Source organism: Rhyacophila brunnea, unplaced genomic scaffold (genome assembly GCF_057557595.1).
Source record: "Rhyacophila brunnea isolate RB1 unplaced genomic scaffold, BYU_Rbru_1.0 scaffold_3, whole genome shotgun sequence".
NCBI classification, from domain to species: Eukaryota; Metazoa; Arthropoda; class Insecta; order Trichoptera; family Rhyacophilidae; genus Rhyacophila; species Rhyacophila brunnea.
The window spans coordinates 23,773,405-23,792,661 of NW_028232965.1; the positions used below are offsets into that span (position 1 = coordinate 23,773,405).

The window sequence follows — 19,257 nt, forward strand, 5'->3', positions numbered from 1 at the left end:
GATGTATTTTTATCAATGTAAGAATCTACCTATAATATCAGCAAATATACCCACAACTCATACATATTTAACCGTTAGTAATGTATAATAATGGTGGATTGTTTGAGTTCTAAATCGCGAACGCACTTTGCAAAACCGCGTTTTGACTTGCGAAAGATTTGTAGCCTTTTGTCTCCGACCGCGTCTGTCTGGGCGATCACTTTCTCACTGTCTGTCTCGAGAGGCAATAAGTCAGACTGTACGTAGAGAACGTTTCACCTGAAAATTCTGATCATTCACATATCTAGCCATTTATGTCGTAGTTCAAACATCATGTGCTTCAGATTAATATAACATAACTTTATTTCACCTCCTTACGGTGAATAGCTCTTTATGTGTGGGAAAAAATCTAAAAACACGCATCATCTGGATATTGATATACCCTTTATTAATCACACAATTAAAAATCTGATTTATATCAGTTTTGTACATTTCCATTTGAGTCGTGTTTTCAACTTTAAAAAAATCTGTAAGTATATGTATTTATTTGTGTATTTGTGCAATTGTGGTATGAAAGTTCAAAACTAAGTCGTAATTATTAATAAATCATTTTAGTCGTCCAGTGATACCGCCCCTATGGCCTAGAATCTAGAGACAGAAAAGTCAGAAAGGTGTTTATGCGATCAACGTGAAAGTTAAATTTTGAGGAAACACATGGCAACGCAATATACGTGACCGAGAGAAATTATTGAAACAGCTTGAAGAGGCCTTAATCTACCAGTGGACTGATGCAGGCTGACGATTATTATATTATATTCATAATGTATATTTTTTAATTAGTACTGAAATCCTTCCGTGAAACAGACTATACGAAGATGGTCTTGAAGGTGGAGACGCGACCAGTAAATAATCTCATTACCGTTGACAATTTGTAGTGACTAAAACGCCGACACAATTAAAACAGGATCCATTGCAAAGTAACGCAAATGAGCCGAGTCCTTAGGTATTATTGTCCAGCTACAATAATTATATCGGACACTCATGTGTATGACCAATTAGTGACTGAGGAAAATTTGTGAAAATTGTTTACAAATGAAAATCAGCTACTAAGTTGCTTAATTATAATTGATAAATTTAATATAGCGGAGCATTTCCTCTATGTTACGAAATGACATGTGTAATTCCTATTATCATGAACGATGCGTATTATGCATTTGGATCAAGCAATGATAAATATTTTCTTAAATATTATATATACGATCGGCGTAATACCTACTACTGTATTCATATTCAAAGTATGTATGCATACTATATTTAAAGGTTAATTTACGTATTGTAGGTATTTATTTAAACAGCAGAATGAAATGAAAGTATGTAATCACTAAACTTATGTATTTATTATCTATGCCTGTGTGTGTCTCTGATGAAGTGGATTTGGGCTCGAATCCTGTAACTAACAAACATTATATATTGTTTTTTTAATGTGCCCGGTCTAAAGCAAGCAATGAGTATCACTAATTGTTAATAATCATTCCCTATAAGAGGCCATCCATGGACTGAAACCGTATGCGGTTTAGAATCGTGTACCATACTAAACTTATGATTTCTGTTCATGAAAATATATTTACACTAAATTTGTAAGTGTAAGTGTATGATATAAACGGATACGATCAGGTGCTTATAATATTCTTTGTGAAAATATATTTACATGAACAGAAATCATAAGTTTAGTATGCCACCCGGTTCTAAACCGCATACGGTTTCAGTCCATGGATGGCCTCTAAGTCTGAATATAATCTATTACTATTACTATTTTAGAGACACGGCTGCTATGTAGGTACAATACCAAGTTAATATAACGTAGTTTTATATAAACAAGTCAAAAACATGTTGGACCAATATTTTTTTAATAAAAAACTATTTATCTTTTTTTAATTTTAAGAACTGCCCTCCTTCCATTCATATTTTACCGCTATTTATTTAAAGTTAAAATTGAAAGCTTAAAAATTCTAGAAATAAATAAAAACATGAGAGCAATAACACATTATTTACGAAACTTCCTACATAAAAGGTCGTAACTGCATGTTGACTTACCTAATTGTCTTTTTTGAATTATAATACTTTTAAAGATAATAAAATGATGATTTTGAAAAAAACGAAAATTCATAAAATATTTTATAGGCATAAGAAAAAAAATACAATTCCAGCATTTAAATTAACGTTGTGATTTCATTAAAAGTGATTTAAATCGTACTACTAAATAATTACCATTTTGCACTACCGACCCTATACGTATGAGGAAAATTCTAACTACTCTTCACTCTTCACAGATTTCTCCATTGAAAATTCTCACCAATTCTACGATTCTTTCCCATTACGTAGCTCAAATTTCTATCTCTGCAACACAGTATTGCCAATAAATACCAAATATTGCATGGACCGAAACACGAGTCGCACGATAATAAAATTTTTGTGCGTGGTATCACTTGATAAACACATTTTATAAAATATATCATTGTTATTACAATCAACAATGAACAGAATCCACAGAATTCAATTATGAATATTTATGCTTGTTTTACCTACATTTTTTTCTAAAAATTCGGTAATACCGGAAAATAAATATTCCTGCTTAGTTGCCAGAATAAAAAGAAATAAACTGAATGTAAAGTAAAAAGAAAATAAAATTATAATAATATGAGAGATCGGCTTATCGAATGAAGTACCTAAGTGCATACTGACGTCGATATAATTTTCCAAGTAACGTATATATGCGCCATACAAATGGTATTAAAAGATGTTCCTTTTATTTGGATAGGTAAATGTTCCTTTTCGTTTCATCTTATCGTAAAGAAATACGTAAATATGTACTTTTCGGAATTCTTATTTCGAAGCGATTACTTTCCATAAAAATGTAATACAATATACGTGATATTATTTTTGAAATTTCATTTGAATCATTAGGAGTAAAATGCAATGTACATAATTTGAAATAAATACCACTAATTAATTTAAAAAAACATTTGTACCGAAAGAGGCTTGGTTCCACAGCCATACAGGTGTGATTTGATTTTTTTAGTACTATATTTCTGGGATATTCCAAAATTGGCATCTATCTATATTATTGTTCAATAAAAAAATACTACATTCGTAAATCCTGTATAATTATTCAATCAATTAAAATAATTAAATTAACAATATTGGTTGGGCCAATTATATTGGCAGTCATTCCTTTTCCCACCTAACTCAAATCCTTCTTTATTATTGTCGCAAGACCAGGGCGACCGGCAGTTACAGGCTATGAGTAGACCGTGATTGCAATTTACATTCAGTTATATCCAGAAAGCGGACTCGTGCAGGCTTGTTACAGCTAAACCGCCGTGAACTGATTAATTCGATTATATGGACTGATTCAGAAGTTGTTCGTGGACCACGGTCTGGTCATCTCGATATAGTGTGACTGTCGTCCAAACGATACTTCTGAATACCGGGGAAACCGTGATACCGGCTCTAATAATAATTAGGTACCTATCTAACACCCAAAGTTCTTGGAGAAACACATTCATACACACACATATTCTATAGAGATGAAGCCCAAACATATGAAGCAAAAAATAACTATGTACTACTTTTCATACAAACCGCGAAATCAGTTTGGTCAGTTCATTTTGTTGCATAATTTACAAATGGTACTTATGATAAACTGAAATTTGCTTCATAAATTTTGATAGGAAAACCATAAAAGGTTTTTGAATAACCATCTGGCAGAAGAAGTGATTCTTAAAGATCTTTAATATTATCATGGTATACCTACTGGTAATTGAAAGTTACCTCCAGATCCTTCACTAGTTACAGGTTTTATGTTTTTTTAATCTGTAGTTTGTAATAAAAAAAATGAGTTGTATTAAGCTAATTCAATTGATAAGTAATTAAATTCAGTATGTTATAATATTTTGTATTAGTACAATAATAGTATTGAAAATATTAAAAAAAAAAAAAAAAAAATAACCCAAGAGCGAGCGAATGTTTTTTTCAATTGTTCAAATGTGTGTAGTTATATTATAGACAACGTGCGTTTTAAAGAATTTAAAATTTTCTGGATTGCATGCGAAGCGAACATAATGATAAATTAAAGTTTTTTTCGTTGTGATTTTATCACAGGGAATCATTTGATCTAACAAAACTCTTGCCTTTCCGTTTCCCAACAATGCTAGTAAAACACAAACAAATTAATCCTAATTAACCCCGCTATAATTAAAACCGACATTCAGACGAGCATGCCACTGAACATTGTCTCGAACGACAAATAGGTGTATGCCAACTATTGATTGTGCAGACTTGTTATACGTTATTTTGTTTCATTTTATTCTATTGCATTACGGAAGATGATCCAAGAATAAATATACTATTTTCGTAATGTGTAAATCATAATATATTTACTCATTCTACTCCCATTCTTATCTTGTACTTACGTAACCTGTCAGAAGGTCGTTAATTATTAATAATATAATTAACTAACTTAACTAACTAACGACACCCGCGGTGGCCGCGCGGCTTAAGCATTGGACTATAACGCCGTGGGTCTCAGGTTCGAATCCTGGGTTGGCAAGTACACATATTGTTTTTCAATTTGTGTGTGAGTCAGAGTATGGACTTAATAGGTTGAGCAAGTGGCTGACATCCATTTCTCGTAAAAAACAAAAATTTGTTAATACAAACTCTATGGAGGCCCATATGATCCTATTAGGATCGGACATGGTCGAAAAAATATAGGTATAATATATATTCTATATCCTAGGCATTTAAATAGTATTATTACTATTATTAGTATTTTGCAATCAGCGGCGATTTTATTTAACGCAAACAATCGCAACCGATTCAACATTTTTAAAAGGGGGCCTCAAAACAGTTAAAACCACTCAAAATTATTCAGTTATAACTACTACAATTTCTAAAAATATACGTATTTCTCACCAATTGGTATTTTTTTTTTTAAATAATATCTGTTTAGATTTCAAATGCTCAACTATCATTCAACAATGATAAAATCAACAACGTCACGTGACAGTAGGCAGTAATTGCACATATTATATAGCTACGTCTTCTATAGTAGATTTCATGATCATGAAATTATTGGTTTTTTATCTAAGGGGGCCTACTGGATAGGGGACTATGGGGCCTATACACAGAACAGATAATAAATAGAATACCGATATGCTATATTCAATAAGCCGCATATTGATGCAAGGTTTTTGAATGTGTGAGTGTCCTACGAAAATGAAGCACGCATTATGCAGTGCAATAGTGTGTGTAATACACCAACATTAAATGAGCGTAAATGCATAAACCGAGAGCAGTTTTCAGTATTCTACGTACATCGTATTCTTGACACGTGTGTAAGTTTAACCCGGATTCTTCCTTACTCGAGTCGGTTACCTGCTATCGCCTTACCTGTTAGGTATTTCAGTTCCCATTATTTCTGAGTTCCCTGGGCCTACACCTACTGGATAACTCACCTATCAATTTTTGCGACCTTTCGCATCCTCAATTCGTGTGAGTGTCCTAAGGGTCTTAATTATTATTATTCAGTTTGTGTCGTGTGTGCTGCACTATCCCTCTTCCCAACATTCCCCGCATGGCAACATTAAAATTCATAAATTCTTATATTATTAATTTGGTAAGTAATATTTCCATAGTCTGTGTTTTTTACGTTCCTTCGAGAGGGAGTCCAGGCTCAAGGATCACCCGCGCCCCCCTGAAATAGGTACACATAATGTTTAAATATGCGCAATATACTTAATATGCAATTGTTAGTGATTTTAAAATATCATCGAATAACACGGATGCGTGGCAATCATATTATATCACTTTTGCCGATCGTATATTATTTATTAATACACAAATTAAAGAAATGCACTACATATAAGATTTTAAAATGGAGTATCATTCACTTTGAAAACTACGGAAAAGGAAATCTTCCTGCAATAGTAGAATTGGCATTTACCGTTAAAATAAGGGGAAATATGTAGGTGAAAGTGTACTTATATGATTATTTTAAATATGTACCTAAATGATTTTAGAGTATTTATTGGCCTTGTTAACTTATGACTCCTATCTAATATTAAACCGTTCCTATACGTCATCATAAAAGCTCTTATTAAGTTCTGAACCAAGTGACTTGGGAGCTTTAAAACCATTTCAAACACTTGTATGTTTCAGCGTTTACAGCTGTACTTGCAACCCCTATAAAGCTGGTCAAGTGGCTGCACTCACATGTAGGTATTAAAGCTTTACATACTATTGTATAGGAAACTTAACTCATAACGCGGTATTGCTGTAAACACAGAAAAAAATATAATCATTGACAATTATTTATCTGTGGAAACTGTTTTAAACATGATATAATTTGTCTCGTATCCCGCAAAAGTATATTATCTGTAAGCTCATCATGCAATATTTATGCTGTGCCTAAGGTATTACCTACAACAACCTGCAACCAGCAAATGTTGATTAATTTGGCTACCTACTTGTTATCGGGTACCTTTTTTTCTGTGGCGGAACAAGAATGTCCTGCCACATAAAAATATACGGGAAAAATAATATTACCCATATAATCTAAATAACACTGTTAAAAGAAAATATTTAATTTGTATGTCAGTTTTAATAGTAACTGGGTTTAGTTAAATAGATGTATCACATCCAAATAACATGTAAACTTTTCTTTGTTTATCTCTAGTTATGTCTACTCTCTCAGTAAAGATATACCAATATTTTGTCAGTTGACGACCTAAAAGGGCTCGCACATCAGAACTCGCCGCATGCGTCTTACGACGAATTCGTCGATGTGACGTCATCGTAAACCAAGAAACAAACGTTATCAAATGGAGCTTCGCAGATTGGCCGATGCAACTGCGACGCTGCGACGCTCCTGCATGCGACGAATTGCGTTTGCTAGAGTCTGCATGACATATTTGCGCAATGGCGTCGTCTAGCTAGAGTATATTTTGACGTTTCGGGAGATTACGCGTGAATGTCGATGTCGCTAGGCAGATGTGCGAGGTTGTAACATGCAACATTCGCCGGCGGTCTTGGAAGTTTTGATTTATGGCCGTCAGGCACACAAGGCGAGTTGTGATGTGCGAGCCGGCTAAGTATTGCTCGGGAAGAGGATGATACGAAGCGTCTACAGTCAGTGCCAAAATCCGAATTTCAATCATAGTGTTGGTTGCTTTAATTTTGAATGTATGTATTGTTATGAGCAATATACCTCATAATTTTTCTACGAGGAATGACAATACAGGACCTCTAGGTGACGCCATATTGTAGAATTTTATTTTATTTAAGAACATTGTATAGGTACTGAATCCATTCTTACAGAGAAATGTATATGTTTCTTTTTTTAACATCCCATAGGGTAAAGATTAGCCGATAGGGCATACTCGAGACAATATGGTTGATGAAATGAAGGTTCTCTGATGAGTGAATACAGTTGGTGAAACGGAACTTCTCTGATGAGCGAGGCTACAAGTGCGACGGAATAAAAACCATGGAACATATATATTTTATAGAAGGCATGCGAACTGAAGAAAATGGTTGCTAACTTCTAGCGCGACATCCTGTAACCATTGAAAGCCCACTGACCCGAAGAAGAGAACTGTCAAATCTAGACTAGATCTAGAAATACTTATGTAATATATACCTACTCTTCTCCATTCTAGTATCAGCCTTCAGTGCAGTGCCACGGTAGAAGCTTATTATGACAGCGCCTTTATTATAATGTGTGTGAAAGCTAAGAGGTTGAATTCAATCCATTCTTATTTTGGTACCAAAGTTCAAAATAACACTCTAATTGGACAGTTTCATCAATGTAATGTTGTTTTATATACAACTTTAATGTTAAGACTTTTGTTAAGTATACTATAGTATATAGATTATAATCACCGTATCAAACACACGTATCTCCGCAATGCCCACACAAAATCGTGATAAGTTTATATCAGCACGAAAACATTCGGTTGGAAGTTTAATATTGGTCGCAATAACTGTCTGGGCATATAATTATATGAAGACATAAACTAAATGGTGGCAGAAATAATAATATATTCTCCCAATATTTGCTGTAGGCTTCAAGATTGCCTCGGCAATAAATTCTGTAAAATAGCGAAAGGTGACGTAACATAAAGAATAGTGCGATTAAATCTTTCTGCTAGTTTTGAATGGCGTTCTCTATTGCAGGGTAGCGTGCAACTGCCTTTTGAGCTTCGCGTATAGGGCGATGAGAAGATAATAATAGCATCGTATACATTTACATTATTTGCCCCTTCACATATCTTCATATAGACGGAGCATATGAGCATAATTGAGGTGATTAGAATTAAATGAATACAAGTAAACCCGGAATTAAGTTGAGTAAATAGATTTCAAAGTTAAACACGTAAATAGTCTTTAAAATGTCTTATTTAAAAATATAATCCTTTATATATTATCCTACGAAGAAATATTGATGTTTTTTAATGTTTGTGTAATACCTTTGGGCTTGATGTGGACAATTTTTCAAATTATATAAGTCAAGTTAAAAAAAATCTAATTATATATAAGGGTACTATACAATAATAACGTGTCCATGGATAATCTACAGTGTTGCGAATAAAGTGTTTATATACCTATATCTTTATAATATGTTTCATATTGTATAAACAGGAACGCGTCATCATTTTTTTTTATTGTGTGTCATGTCTACCCGTATTCATTACGTAAATAATAATTATTGTAATAAAATTGTCAATTCTTGGTAGAAATACATACATTATTATAATTAAAATAAAAGACAGTACTATATTTACAATAGGTGCGTAGGTACCTAGATTATCAACTCTAGTTAGTAAAGCTCGAGGCTCGTTTCTGGTTTCATCCGCATAAATGGCCATCGTCAATTGATATAAAAATAAAATTTAAATAGCTGTATTAATGTACACAGTTAGGTTTCGTTAAGTGGTTAAGATATACATAGTTGAGGTATAGGGACGAAGCCGTGGAAAATTCTATATGTGAAAATCGTACTGGTTACGAACCTTAGTCATAGGGTCCCGACGAAGATAAATATTACTATGTATATGGAAAGTTTAGTTTTGTAATATGAAACTGAAAGATATTATCTTCTTTCCATTTTTGAAATGCCCAACAGTCACCTTTAAAAATGTTAAGATTAAACCAAATTACTTTTATTATTACCATTATTTTTAATTTGAACAATCTTCAAAGTAGCTCAATACACTATTAATATCATCATCGCTATTACCATCAGCCGGGCTCGATACACTGCTGGATAAAACTTTCCCCAAGCTCCCTCCACTCTCATTGGTCCCTAGTTTTTCGCTATATACACCGAACTATATGAGTTCGTATAGTTTGTCGAGCGGGTTTTAGGGCGTCCCTGTGGTCGTTAAGTGCCTCTTGGGAACCACTGTATGATGGCATTTGTCCACTCACTGAGCGACATGCCAGCCTATTGCCATTTTATCTGCTTAGCGACCATTATCACGACGCGTATTTCTGTCTGCTTCCTTATTCATTGGTTTCTTTAGTGGTCTTTCCACGTTATGCCCAACTGCACCTTTTCATGCCACGTAACACTACTCGCATTTTTTTATAAATTAAGAGCCCATACGTATACGTGAGCATTGGTAGCACTCATTGATTGAACACTTCATGCTTAAGACACAATAGGAAGTCACTTGTGAAGATAGGTACTATTCAGGCACCAAAAAGGCATTCATGCCAGTTTGGTTCTATCTATCTATATTTTGTTCTATCTCATCATACATACCGCCCGTCAATTGAAATTTGTTGTCCAAATCAATATTAATTACTTACCCAATAGTCGCCATAAATCATTCAACAAATCATAATATTATACCCATGTCTTACCATCAAAGTAAATTAATTTTCTATTCACTTAAGAAGTTTTGATATCTAAAAATAATCAGCTGATATTATCATAGTTATGAAATCTGATAATCTTTATAATTAATAATGTTTTTTTATACTTCGCATTTTGAAATAATATGTAGAATATTTGAACTGTGTACCAAGGTAGCGAAGCTAAAAATATTTCCATGAATGCGACACATAATATTTAATTGCCCAGTAGCGTACCTGAGCATTCCTGTTGTGGAAAGAAGTATTGCATGCGGGCAGAGGTTGATTGTTTCATACTATGCAGAAACAACAGGAGGCCAGCGAACACAACTGGGTCACGTGCCTTTTGTTTCAACTCAACCCTCTACGCCGTCTTTATTATTATTTTGTAGCTGAAATGGAATTCTGAATGATACCAAAGCACACAAATGCCAGCGCTTTTTTTAATAACGAAATATGCTCAATTTTCTTTCTGTTCCGCTTTCACAATATCGAATCGAGGAAAAACCCTGAAAAGCTTTGCGGGAGCGAGAACACAGCGCAAGTAGAACCAGAGAAGAAACTTATACAAACATTCAAATTTAATATGCGACGGATTCGTCAAAATAAAATTATACATTATACTTACATTATTAAAATCATTAGTGGGGTCAATCTACTCTTAGATGAAGCTATCTCATACATCAGAGGTCATAAACAGGAGTAAATGACAACAAAAATATCTATATAGTAAATATTCAAAATATAAGTTCAGTTACCAGTATCCTTACATTGCCACCACAAAATCCTCAAAAGATCGCCAGAATACGTGTGAGTCCACGTGGTGCCACCTGCTTGTTAAGTATGTACGCGTCACAGTTAAATATACCTATGTAAATAGGAAGCCGGTGTATTATTGTGACATCATTCTAGGATGCTTGGAACAAGATAGATCCCTCGTCAAAAACTGAAAAAGCTTTTAAAACTGCGCATGTGGAAGTGACAAAAATAATGCTGCTCTTTGCAACAACCTACTGTTGTGAACAATGATTTCTCGAAGAAAGCACCCAAAAAACTCTGATATAAAAAAAAATAGTTACCTAACATACGAGTATTTCAAAAATCAGAAATAGAGATATTTTGAATAAAATGCTTTAATTATTCAGTATTCTTATTACATCATGCGTGAAAGTGTCTAAGTCGTTTTTAATATTGACTTCGACAGATGTTTATTTATTTTTCTATTTATTTTAAGTCTGGGTGGGGTACGAAGCTGATAATTTTTTATAACTATTTTTTATTTACTGAATAAAAGTTTAATTAAAAATTATCAGCAAGTGTAAATACCTGTGTAATAAGTCCAGTGGCGGCTCGTGTATAAGATATTTGGGGTGCTGCGGTTGATTAAAAATAAAAATAAAAGTTTATTTGGATTATATGTTACTATTAACATTATAATTAAATATAAATAATTAATTATATTAATAATTAAAATAAAGAAATTTGATTAATTGCTTGCAGAAATAAATTTTAACAATGTGAATAATTCATTATAGCTATATTTCTTTTCTCGCTCTGGCGCGCGTGCTCATGCGCGACGTAGAAACGGAGAAATACTGAAAACGGACTGTCTGACCGGCAGTACGAAGCTGCGAGCACCGCTGCCCGCGGCCCTCCGTCGCCGACTCGAGAATATTCTATTGAAATCGGTACTGTGCAAAATCAAGTACCTACCGCGCTGTATGATAATATTATTGGACATCGGATGTATCGATGCGCGGGCGAGCTGATTACACGCCCAATAATATAGATATTTTATATACATAAATTTATGTATATTATAATATTATATTTGTCTCGATTTGCTTGGGGGTGCTGCAGTACCGCAGTGCATATGGACGAGCCGCCACTGGTTATAACTAAATTTTGGAGAGACCCTGAAACTAGTATCAAGGTAACCTATTATTAACACCTTGATTAAGCCCACAAAATCCGGTCATCAATATTAACGATATTTGATAAATAATATTTCAGTCACATAGTCATTAGTTAATGTAATCGCAATTAGGTATGACACGATGATTTATTTTGTAAAATGCGTTAGCCGGGATCCAATGGATGCGTGTTCCAGTCCCACTTACCAATATTTTTTCAAAAATATTTTTCTAATGGGCACCTATGTTTCTGAAGTAATTATTTGTTTAGTCACTGGACAATGTTAAGAAAATTTTGTCATATTATGTACTTAAAATAAAATCCAAGAAATTATTTATAAAAACGTATCTTTTATTTGAAATATTTTTCAACTACATATTATTATTATACATAATCATATTTTATTTTATATATCACAGATAAATTTTAAGTATAATTCTTAAAGCGCACAAAGAGTAAAATCAATTCGATTATATAATTGATTGTTGGTTATGAATACAACTGTTTATGTTTTCTTTTATAATTAATACAATTATTTTATTTTTATACTTAATATTCTTTAAACAACTCATATTTCATTTTAATTGCAACATTTGTTGTTTTTGATTAAATTCTATTTTGGCACTTTAATCATTTCATAAGTTTGATCAAAACGTATTTAAATAGAAATGCAACAAGTTTCATAATCAAGTGTGAGGCCTTAGTGCCGGCGTTCGGCGCAGCGTTGAGCGTTATGCGCAACTCAAACGTATAACCGTATACATGTATAACCAAAAAAAGACATTATCTAAGAACATTTTCACACACGGTTATACGTTTGAGTTGCGCAAAACGCTCAACGCTGCGCCGAACGCTGCCACTCAGGACGTACACTTGTTAGAGGTAAAGCAACATTTTGAAGAACAATAAAATCGAACGTCAATATATTGATAGCTTCGTGGATTAACATTTATTTTCGTGATAAGTACAGGAAAAACAATTTGAACTAGGATAATAGTTCAAAGAAACTTTTACAATAATAATTGTAAAATTAATAAATTATTTAAGCCTTTGTTATTTTATAATATATAAATGGCACAAACACTCATTGCTGCACAGTCGGACAAAATACTTGCGTCAGAATATCTTCTTATCTCAGAATATTTTCAGCAAGGTTGTTTTTCAATTTTTTAAGAGTTTGTTAAAATACAACACAAATATTACTTACTGTTTATACGAATTCTTTTTCATAATGTACGAAATTTAATAAACAGCATTTTTTTAAATCTTTTGGTAAAATGTAATGTTGTAACTACCAATTTATATTAAAGATAGTTTTTAATTATAATATTATGTTACATTAGGTCAAACGCTTTAATATTTAAATTTACACAGTTTAATGTCTTTTACATAAGTTTATGTATATACAATCTTTGAAAACAATAATAATTATATTTTATAAAACATAATATGTCATTTTTTTACGTTTTAATATTTACACTTCACTTAATATATTGTAATAATATTATATTATATATAGCTATTAATATTATATACACGTACCTGCAATTAATAGTTTCTACGTTCTACATACATGTTACTATACATTTCCAACAAAAATAAGGCATAAAATTCAATCACTAGGTAAAATACAAATCTACAAAATATATTTTAAATATATTTGTCTACACATAATTATCTGAATTATATTCAATCAAATTTATTATTTAAAAAAAAAATCGAAAACTTTTATAAATATTTATTATGAAATAAAGAAAACCTTTATGGGTTGAATATATTATAAAAATAATATTCAATGCAAATTATTATTAGTCATTTTAAAGCTACAAATTATTCAAAGCATGTATAGGTAAATCATTCTACAGTGTCACCATAGGCGATCCGCGCGTGTATTGCATTGCTTGTTTCAATGCTAGCAAACAATACCACTACAACTGCAAGCCGCGTTTGCCGTACCCATGGTGCCACTATAAAACGATTTACCTATAACCACATTTATATTTTTAAATCTTCAAAAAAAATATTATACATTAAAAAAAATATTTCATAAAAAAATTTCGACGACTTACATATTGTATATTCAAATCGAGTATAATTTATGGTCCCACTACAGTTTATTTGATTACCTACTTATCAGATATTTTACAAATGCATCTTTTCGTCGAATAAAATAACTTTCGATTTATTAGAATATTAATTAGAAACCACCAAGTTACACTGAATGTAGACACATTCTTATTATTATAGACTCAAAAAACATTATTTTCTGTCAACGTGAAACATGTCAATAAAATTGTCCATCACAAATTTTACAATTCATTACAAAATAATCTAGGCCTCAGATTGCATACACACCATAGTATTGTTATTTTACAGCCAACTGGGGCCTAAGCAACTTTCAATAATTCTCACAGCGTCACTTCTCCCCATGTTCTTGAGAATCGTTGCAAGATCAGCAACCGCACTAGCATATCGATGTCTACACTCCCACAAGTCCAATATGCACTCAGTCGGTGAATTTTTAGTAGCAAAATAATTAATATATCTATCAACGTTAAGTTTTTGGGCTAACAGTCTCCAATCGTTGCCTCTAGCATTTGGCGGATCCATACAAGCACATAGCTGTCTTTTTACATTCCTGGATAATCTAAATGGTGACATATTTTCCATCAGACACGTATTTATTCCCTTATCGTTGACAGTTAGGCTCTTTTGTCTTGAACTTGATTCGTTACAATCTTCTATCGTTGGCAAAGATCTGCCAGGCAATGTCTTACTTTCTAAAGCGTTTTCCGTTATTATTAAATTCAATTCATTATTCATATATGTTCGTCTGCCAGGTCTCATTGGAGAATTACAAATAGAAAAATCATCAGCTGATTTAAATTCAAATGTTTGTTTATGTGACGGATTTAGTTTTTGACATGCTGTGACTTTAAATTCTAATACGTTTATTGAGTCAGTTTGCTCTAGTGTAAAACTGCAATGTAGAGAATTCGAGGAGGAATGCCAAACATGGCTGAAAGGTATTTCCTGATAATTTGAACCAGACTTTGCCTTCCATCCCAGACCGATATCATCCAAATTTAGACACAAATTCGATCCACCGTCTTGATAAAGTATTGATTTTGGTTTATCCAAAAGCACACCTCCAATACGATATTCTTGATCCGAGCAATACAGTAATGCTGCCGGAACATCTTCAAGTATATAAATTCTTATATTGTATTCATTTGAAGACCTCGAGTTTGGATTTGGGCCAAATATTGCAAGTTTGAGCTTCTTAACTGATTTACCGTTGAGACTTTCACCGACCAAAACAAAACTCGACATTATATCAGTAACTAAGAACACTTTTTCGGCGTCTAATTGAGTAAACACCGGAGTGTTTATTGTTTCTTGTCCGAGGCTAATTATTTTTCTCCAAACAGGTTGACTTTTGTCCGATTTGTGATGACCGTCTTTCTCTAGACAGTACAAAGAGAAGTTCCAGAAGCCGTGCTTCAAACTAGCGCAGTGTGGCACCTCGATGATGACTGCTTTACTCGGTTGCAGTGATGATGGACCAATTTTTACAACGGGACTTACCTGTGTAACACCTGCAATTAAAAAGAAAATATACATTTACACAATGAGCGCATTCTGATATGTTGGGTAAGACTATTTACGTCGAAAATATCATGTTCATAGAAGATTGTTTAAAAAATAGGCAACTTTTAAAATATCCCTGTTGCACACAAATAAAACTAAATCAAAACATCCATACCGGATCTACAAATAAAACGCTATTCCAGTTTTTTTTTGCAATTATACATGATTTAAAAGTAGTTCCGTTTTCCGTGTGCGGTTCACATAGATTTTCAACAATTTAAAATTTATTGATGACTTATACGTACTATAACACAAACGTAGAGTAGAGCAAGAATTCAAATTATTTGACGCAAATCGATATGTCTTGCAAATTTTAACATTAACACACTCGATTTTTGATGTACATATGTAAATAATTAATTACTTGTACGCAAATTTGAGTTTGAAAATATACAGTAAGTCAGTAAATTATATTGACCACCATGGTAAGTTTATTTACATCTGATGTAAATTCTAATTAACATATTTTTTGTATGTTCATATTTCATTTTCGCGATCTTCAAAGATATCGAAAGACAACATCCAGGTTGGAAAAAAATGTAAAATAAAAAAGCTACATAACTTCAATCAATTACAATACAAATTCATATTTAATTTGGTACCGTCAGCCGATTTATTATCGATTATAAATTTTTTAACAATGGTGAAAAGATACGATTAAAAAGGCTTTGAAATTTTCATCATAACAATCGCAATTTAAAATGCTATGCAAATGAATTATGAATTTGTTAAACTTCTTTAAGTAATGTATTTAGTTATAGGCACATATATTCATAATTTCATTGTGTAAACAAGTTCTAACATAAGGAAATTCACGTTACGTAATAGTTAATAAAATAAGTATTAAGTGAACTCACCCTCCGGCAACTTGGGCCTATACCGCTCGTCCTTAACCAGTGTGACGTAAACATTCTCCTGGTTGGCCTTGGGCATGGCACCCTCGGGAATGGACAGCGAGACTCCTGCCTGCTCCAGGTTGAGCCACGCGCCCGATGACGTCACCGCCTGCGACGCCGTGCAAGGTTTGTTGCTGGAAAAGTCCGAGAAAATCCCCCGCAGGTGCGGCAACATCGGAAGGGTGACCTTATCCCCGGCTGGGTCGAAAGTCGATTCGGCTGTTCAAAGAAATTGAAATATAAATAATTGAGTATGATTATGTTTACGGCGTACTGCGATGTGTTGATATTATGACGGTCGCACCGATATGTGAACGCAACTTAGTACCTACTAACACTCGATTAACAATGTGCATGTATCTATCTATTGGTCAGAGTTTAATCTAAAATTCAGTGTTTACAACATTATAAATACGTAAATTACTTTAATACATGGATGAAAAAAAATCGCAATGTTTCGAGACACGGGTTATTTTCATAACAAACAGCTTAATATGCATGTTTTTTTTAATTAATTACAAGATAAAAAGAACTTTTTACATACCACGTTTTTAAATTTTCTGTTAAATCATATAAACTTGACAATTCTATGTATTAATAAAAACTTTTTATTGTACTTGATAGAAATACTGAATAAATATAGAATACCGAAATGTAATTTTAACATTTCATATTGATTTCCATAGTAACGCACGTATATATTAATAATTTGCTAGGACCCCCTTAGCAACCAACAATAATAACTTTCCATACAAAACGGAATTAACTGAAAATGAATTCAAGTCTGCTTAAAAATGGTTAAAAGTATTAAAAGAACGCATTGTCGTCGTGTTCTGATATATTCTAAAAGTTTCAAATGTCTAGCTAGTCGGGAAGTTAGTTAAAAATCTTCAATCGTCCAATACAAATATTGTACAAACAAGAAAAAATTAGTACTGGACAAACAAGAATACGAGCTTATAAAAACGTGGTAAAATACACCAATTGTATATTATCATCCTAGGTAGGTATACTTTAAATTGTTACCAAAAACCACGCATACACGATGAATTGTATGTCATATACGACGAAATAACAATTCCAGATGCGTTGTAAATATGAATTCAGTGAGGTGCAACAAACATTAAGAGCAGATTTTCACTCTCACTTACAAAGAGTATCATGAATACGTAAATCATACTAAGCAAAAAATTAAAAATTAACATATCGACGGTTTAAACGGCAAATTTCATACTACACGGACATAAAAATCGAAACTTGTGTAGGAGCAACAGTTCATCGGATCGAAAAAAATATTGGAAGTCATCGTAAATTTGAATTATTAGTTATATCTACAAAATCGTCTGCTAGTCCGTATCTAAATTTCTAAAAGTGAAAAAGCTTTGAGTTTGATGCTATATATTATAATATAATGACCGCAATGATAATGGGTATAAAATTTCACATCGCTATTGTTTCTGCATGCGAAGTTCGCATTAGTTCGAAACTTAAAGATGTTTCGTGAGCAGGTGTAGTAGTAAGATATCTATTTCATATGATTATATTTTTGTTAATTTTTATTGAGTTATTGTATGCGATTCATCGTGAAACTGAAGATTTAACCCTTAAATGCTTAACCGTGGTAAAAACTTTTGTGTGGCATTTTTCGCAAAACAGACCGATTTTACGATGCGGTTATATTTTATAATGCACAATATTTCAATTTATTTCAACGGCTCTGATCAATCACACAATTTCTACCCATGCATAACTACAATGCAAAACCAGTAATCGAAAGATTTGACAATACGTACTTTTATAATAATTAATATTCAAAATGTAACAATAAAAATATAACTTTATAATACATAGTGTTAAACCCGAGGGGTAATCGTGTACACGGAAATTTGATGAGTAGAACGGCTTGTATGTAAAAATCGAGACAAACGCCATATAGTTTACACAACATAATTGTTTAATAAATTAGAGAATTAAAAGGTGGGCTCCTCCACGCAATCATCCATGTTCCCAGCGCGCGCGGTGATACTACGGCTTCATATACATGAGACCGACTTTCTCAGAATTTTAGGACCAAGTAAACTATTTGTGTACATACACATATTATAATGTCTAATTTTGGATATTTATCACTCTATTTAAAAAAAAAAACTTAATATCAATATTGGTCTACGTCGCAGTCAACATCTTGATATAGGACCAAGAATCAGAAATCAGTATCATCCTAATCCCCGTAATCGAGTAAATTGAATGAATATCAGTAGGTATTTATGTATTCTATAATGTATGTAGATCGATTATTTGTTATAATATAAACAAAAATAATATCCAAAAAAAGCATTGGACAGATAAATTTGTACTAAATTTTAGTAACATGCATTTGAAGTACATAATATGTTCTAATAGATACACATTATCAACTTTGGCTATTTTGTCCATTAGCCGGCTCTTACATCTAAGCTCGCCTCGTCTGCCACACAGTCATAAATCAGAAAATCTTCTAGGAACGTCGATCCAGTTTTGCATAATGTGAAGACCGCGCACATCTACCTTGCGACATTCACACGTAACCTCTCGAAACGTATAGATATTTGAATACGGCGATCGGCGAGACTATATAGGAATGACCAATTCGTATGTGTTCGTATGCGTTCTGGCATCTTCGACACGCACCCCGAGAAGCATGCAATTTGTTGATAGCAGCACTAGACTTTTTTTCAAACTAAAAAGTCGCATTCGATCAATCTGCGGAGCTTCATTTGGCACCGTATGTTTTCTGAATAACGATGACGTCACATCGATATATTCGACACGTTGCAGACGAGGCGAATTTAGATGTGAGAGCCGACTTACGTACACAAATTTAAAAAAAATAGGAAACAAGTAGGTAAGTCTTAGATTA

General features: G+C 32.9%; 1 protein-coding gene across 1 annotated transcript in view; it reads right to left on the reverse strand.

Annotated features, from left to right (window-relative positions):
- Positions 1–13,886: 13,886 nt before the first annotated feature.
- Positions 13,887–19,257, reverse strand: part of LOC147068089 (netrin receptor UNC5C-like) — a 65,854-nt gene continuing 60,483 nt past the window's right edge. Inside the window, exons 13-14 of the mRNA XM_085952588.1 lie at positions 16,320–16,577; positions 13,887–15,410 (exon numbers count right to left, since the gene is read on the reverse strand). Coding sequence (XP_085808714.1) covers positions 14,182–15,410; positions 16,320–16,577 — 1,487 coding nt within the window. The 3' untranslated portion in view covers positions 13,887–14,181. The remainder of the gene's footprint in view (positions 15,411–16,319; positions 16,578–19,257) is intronic.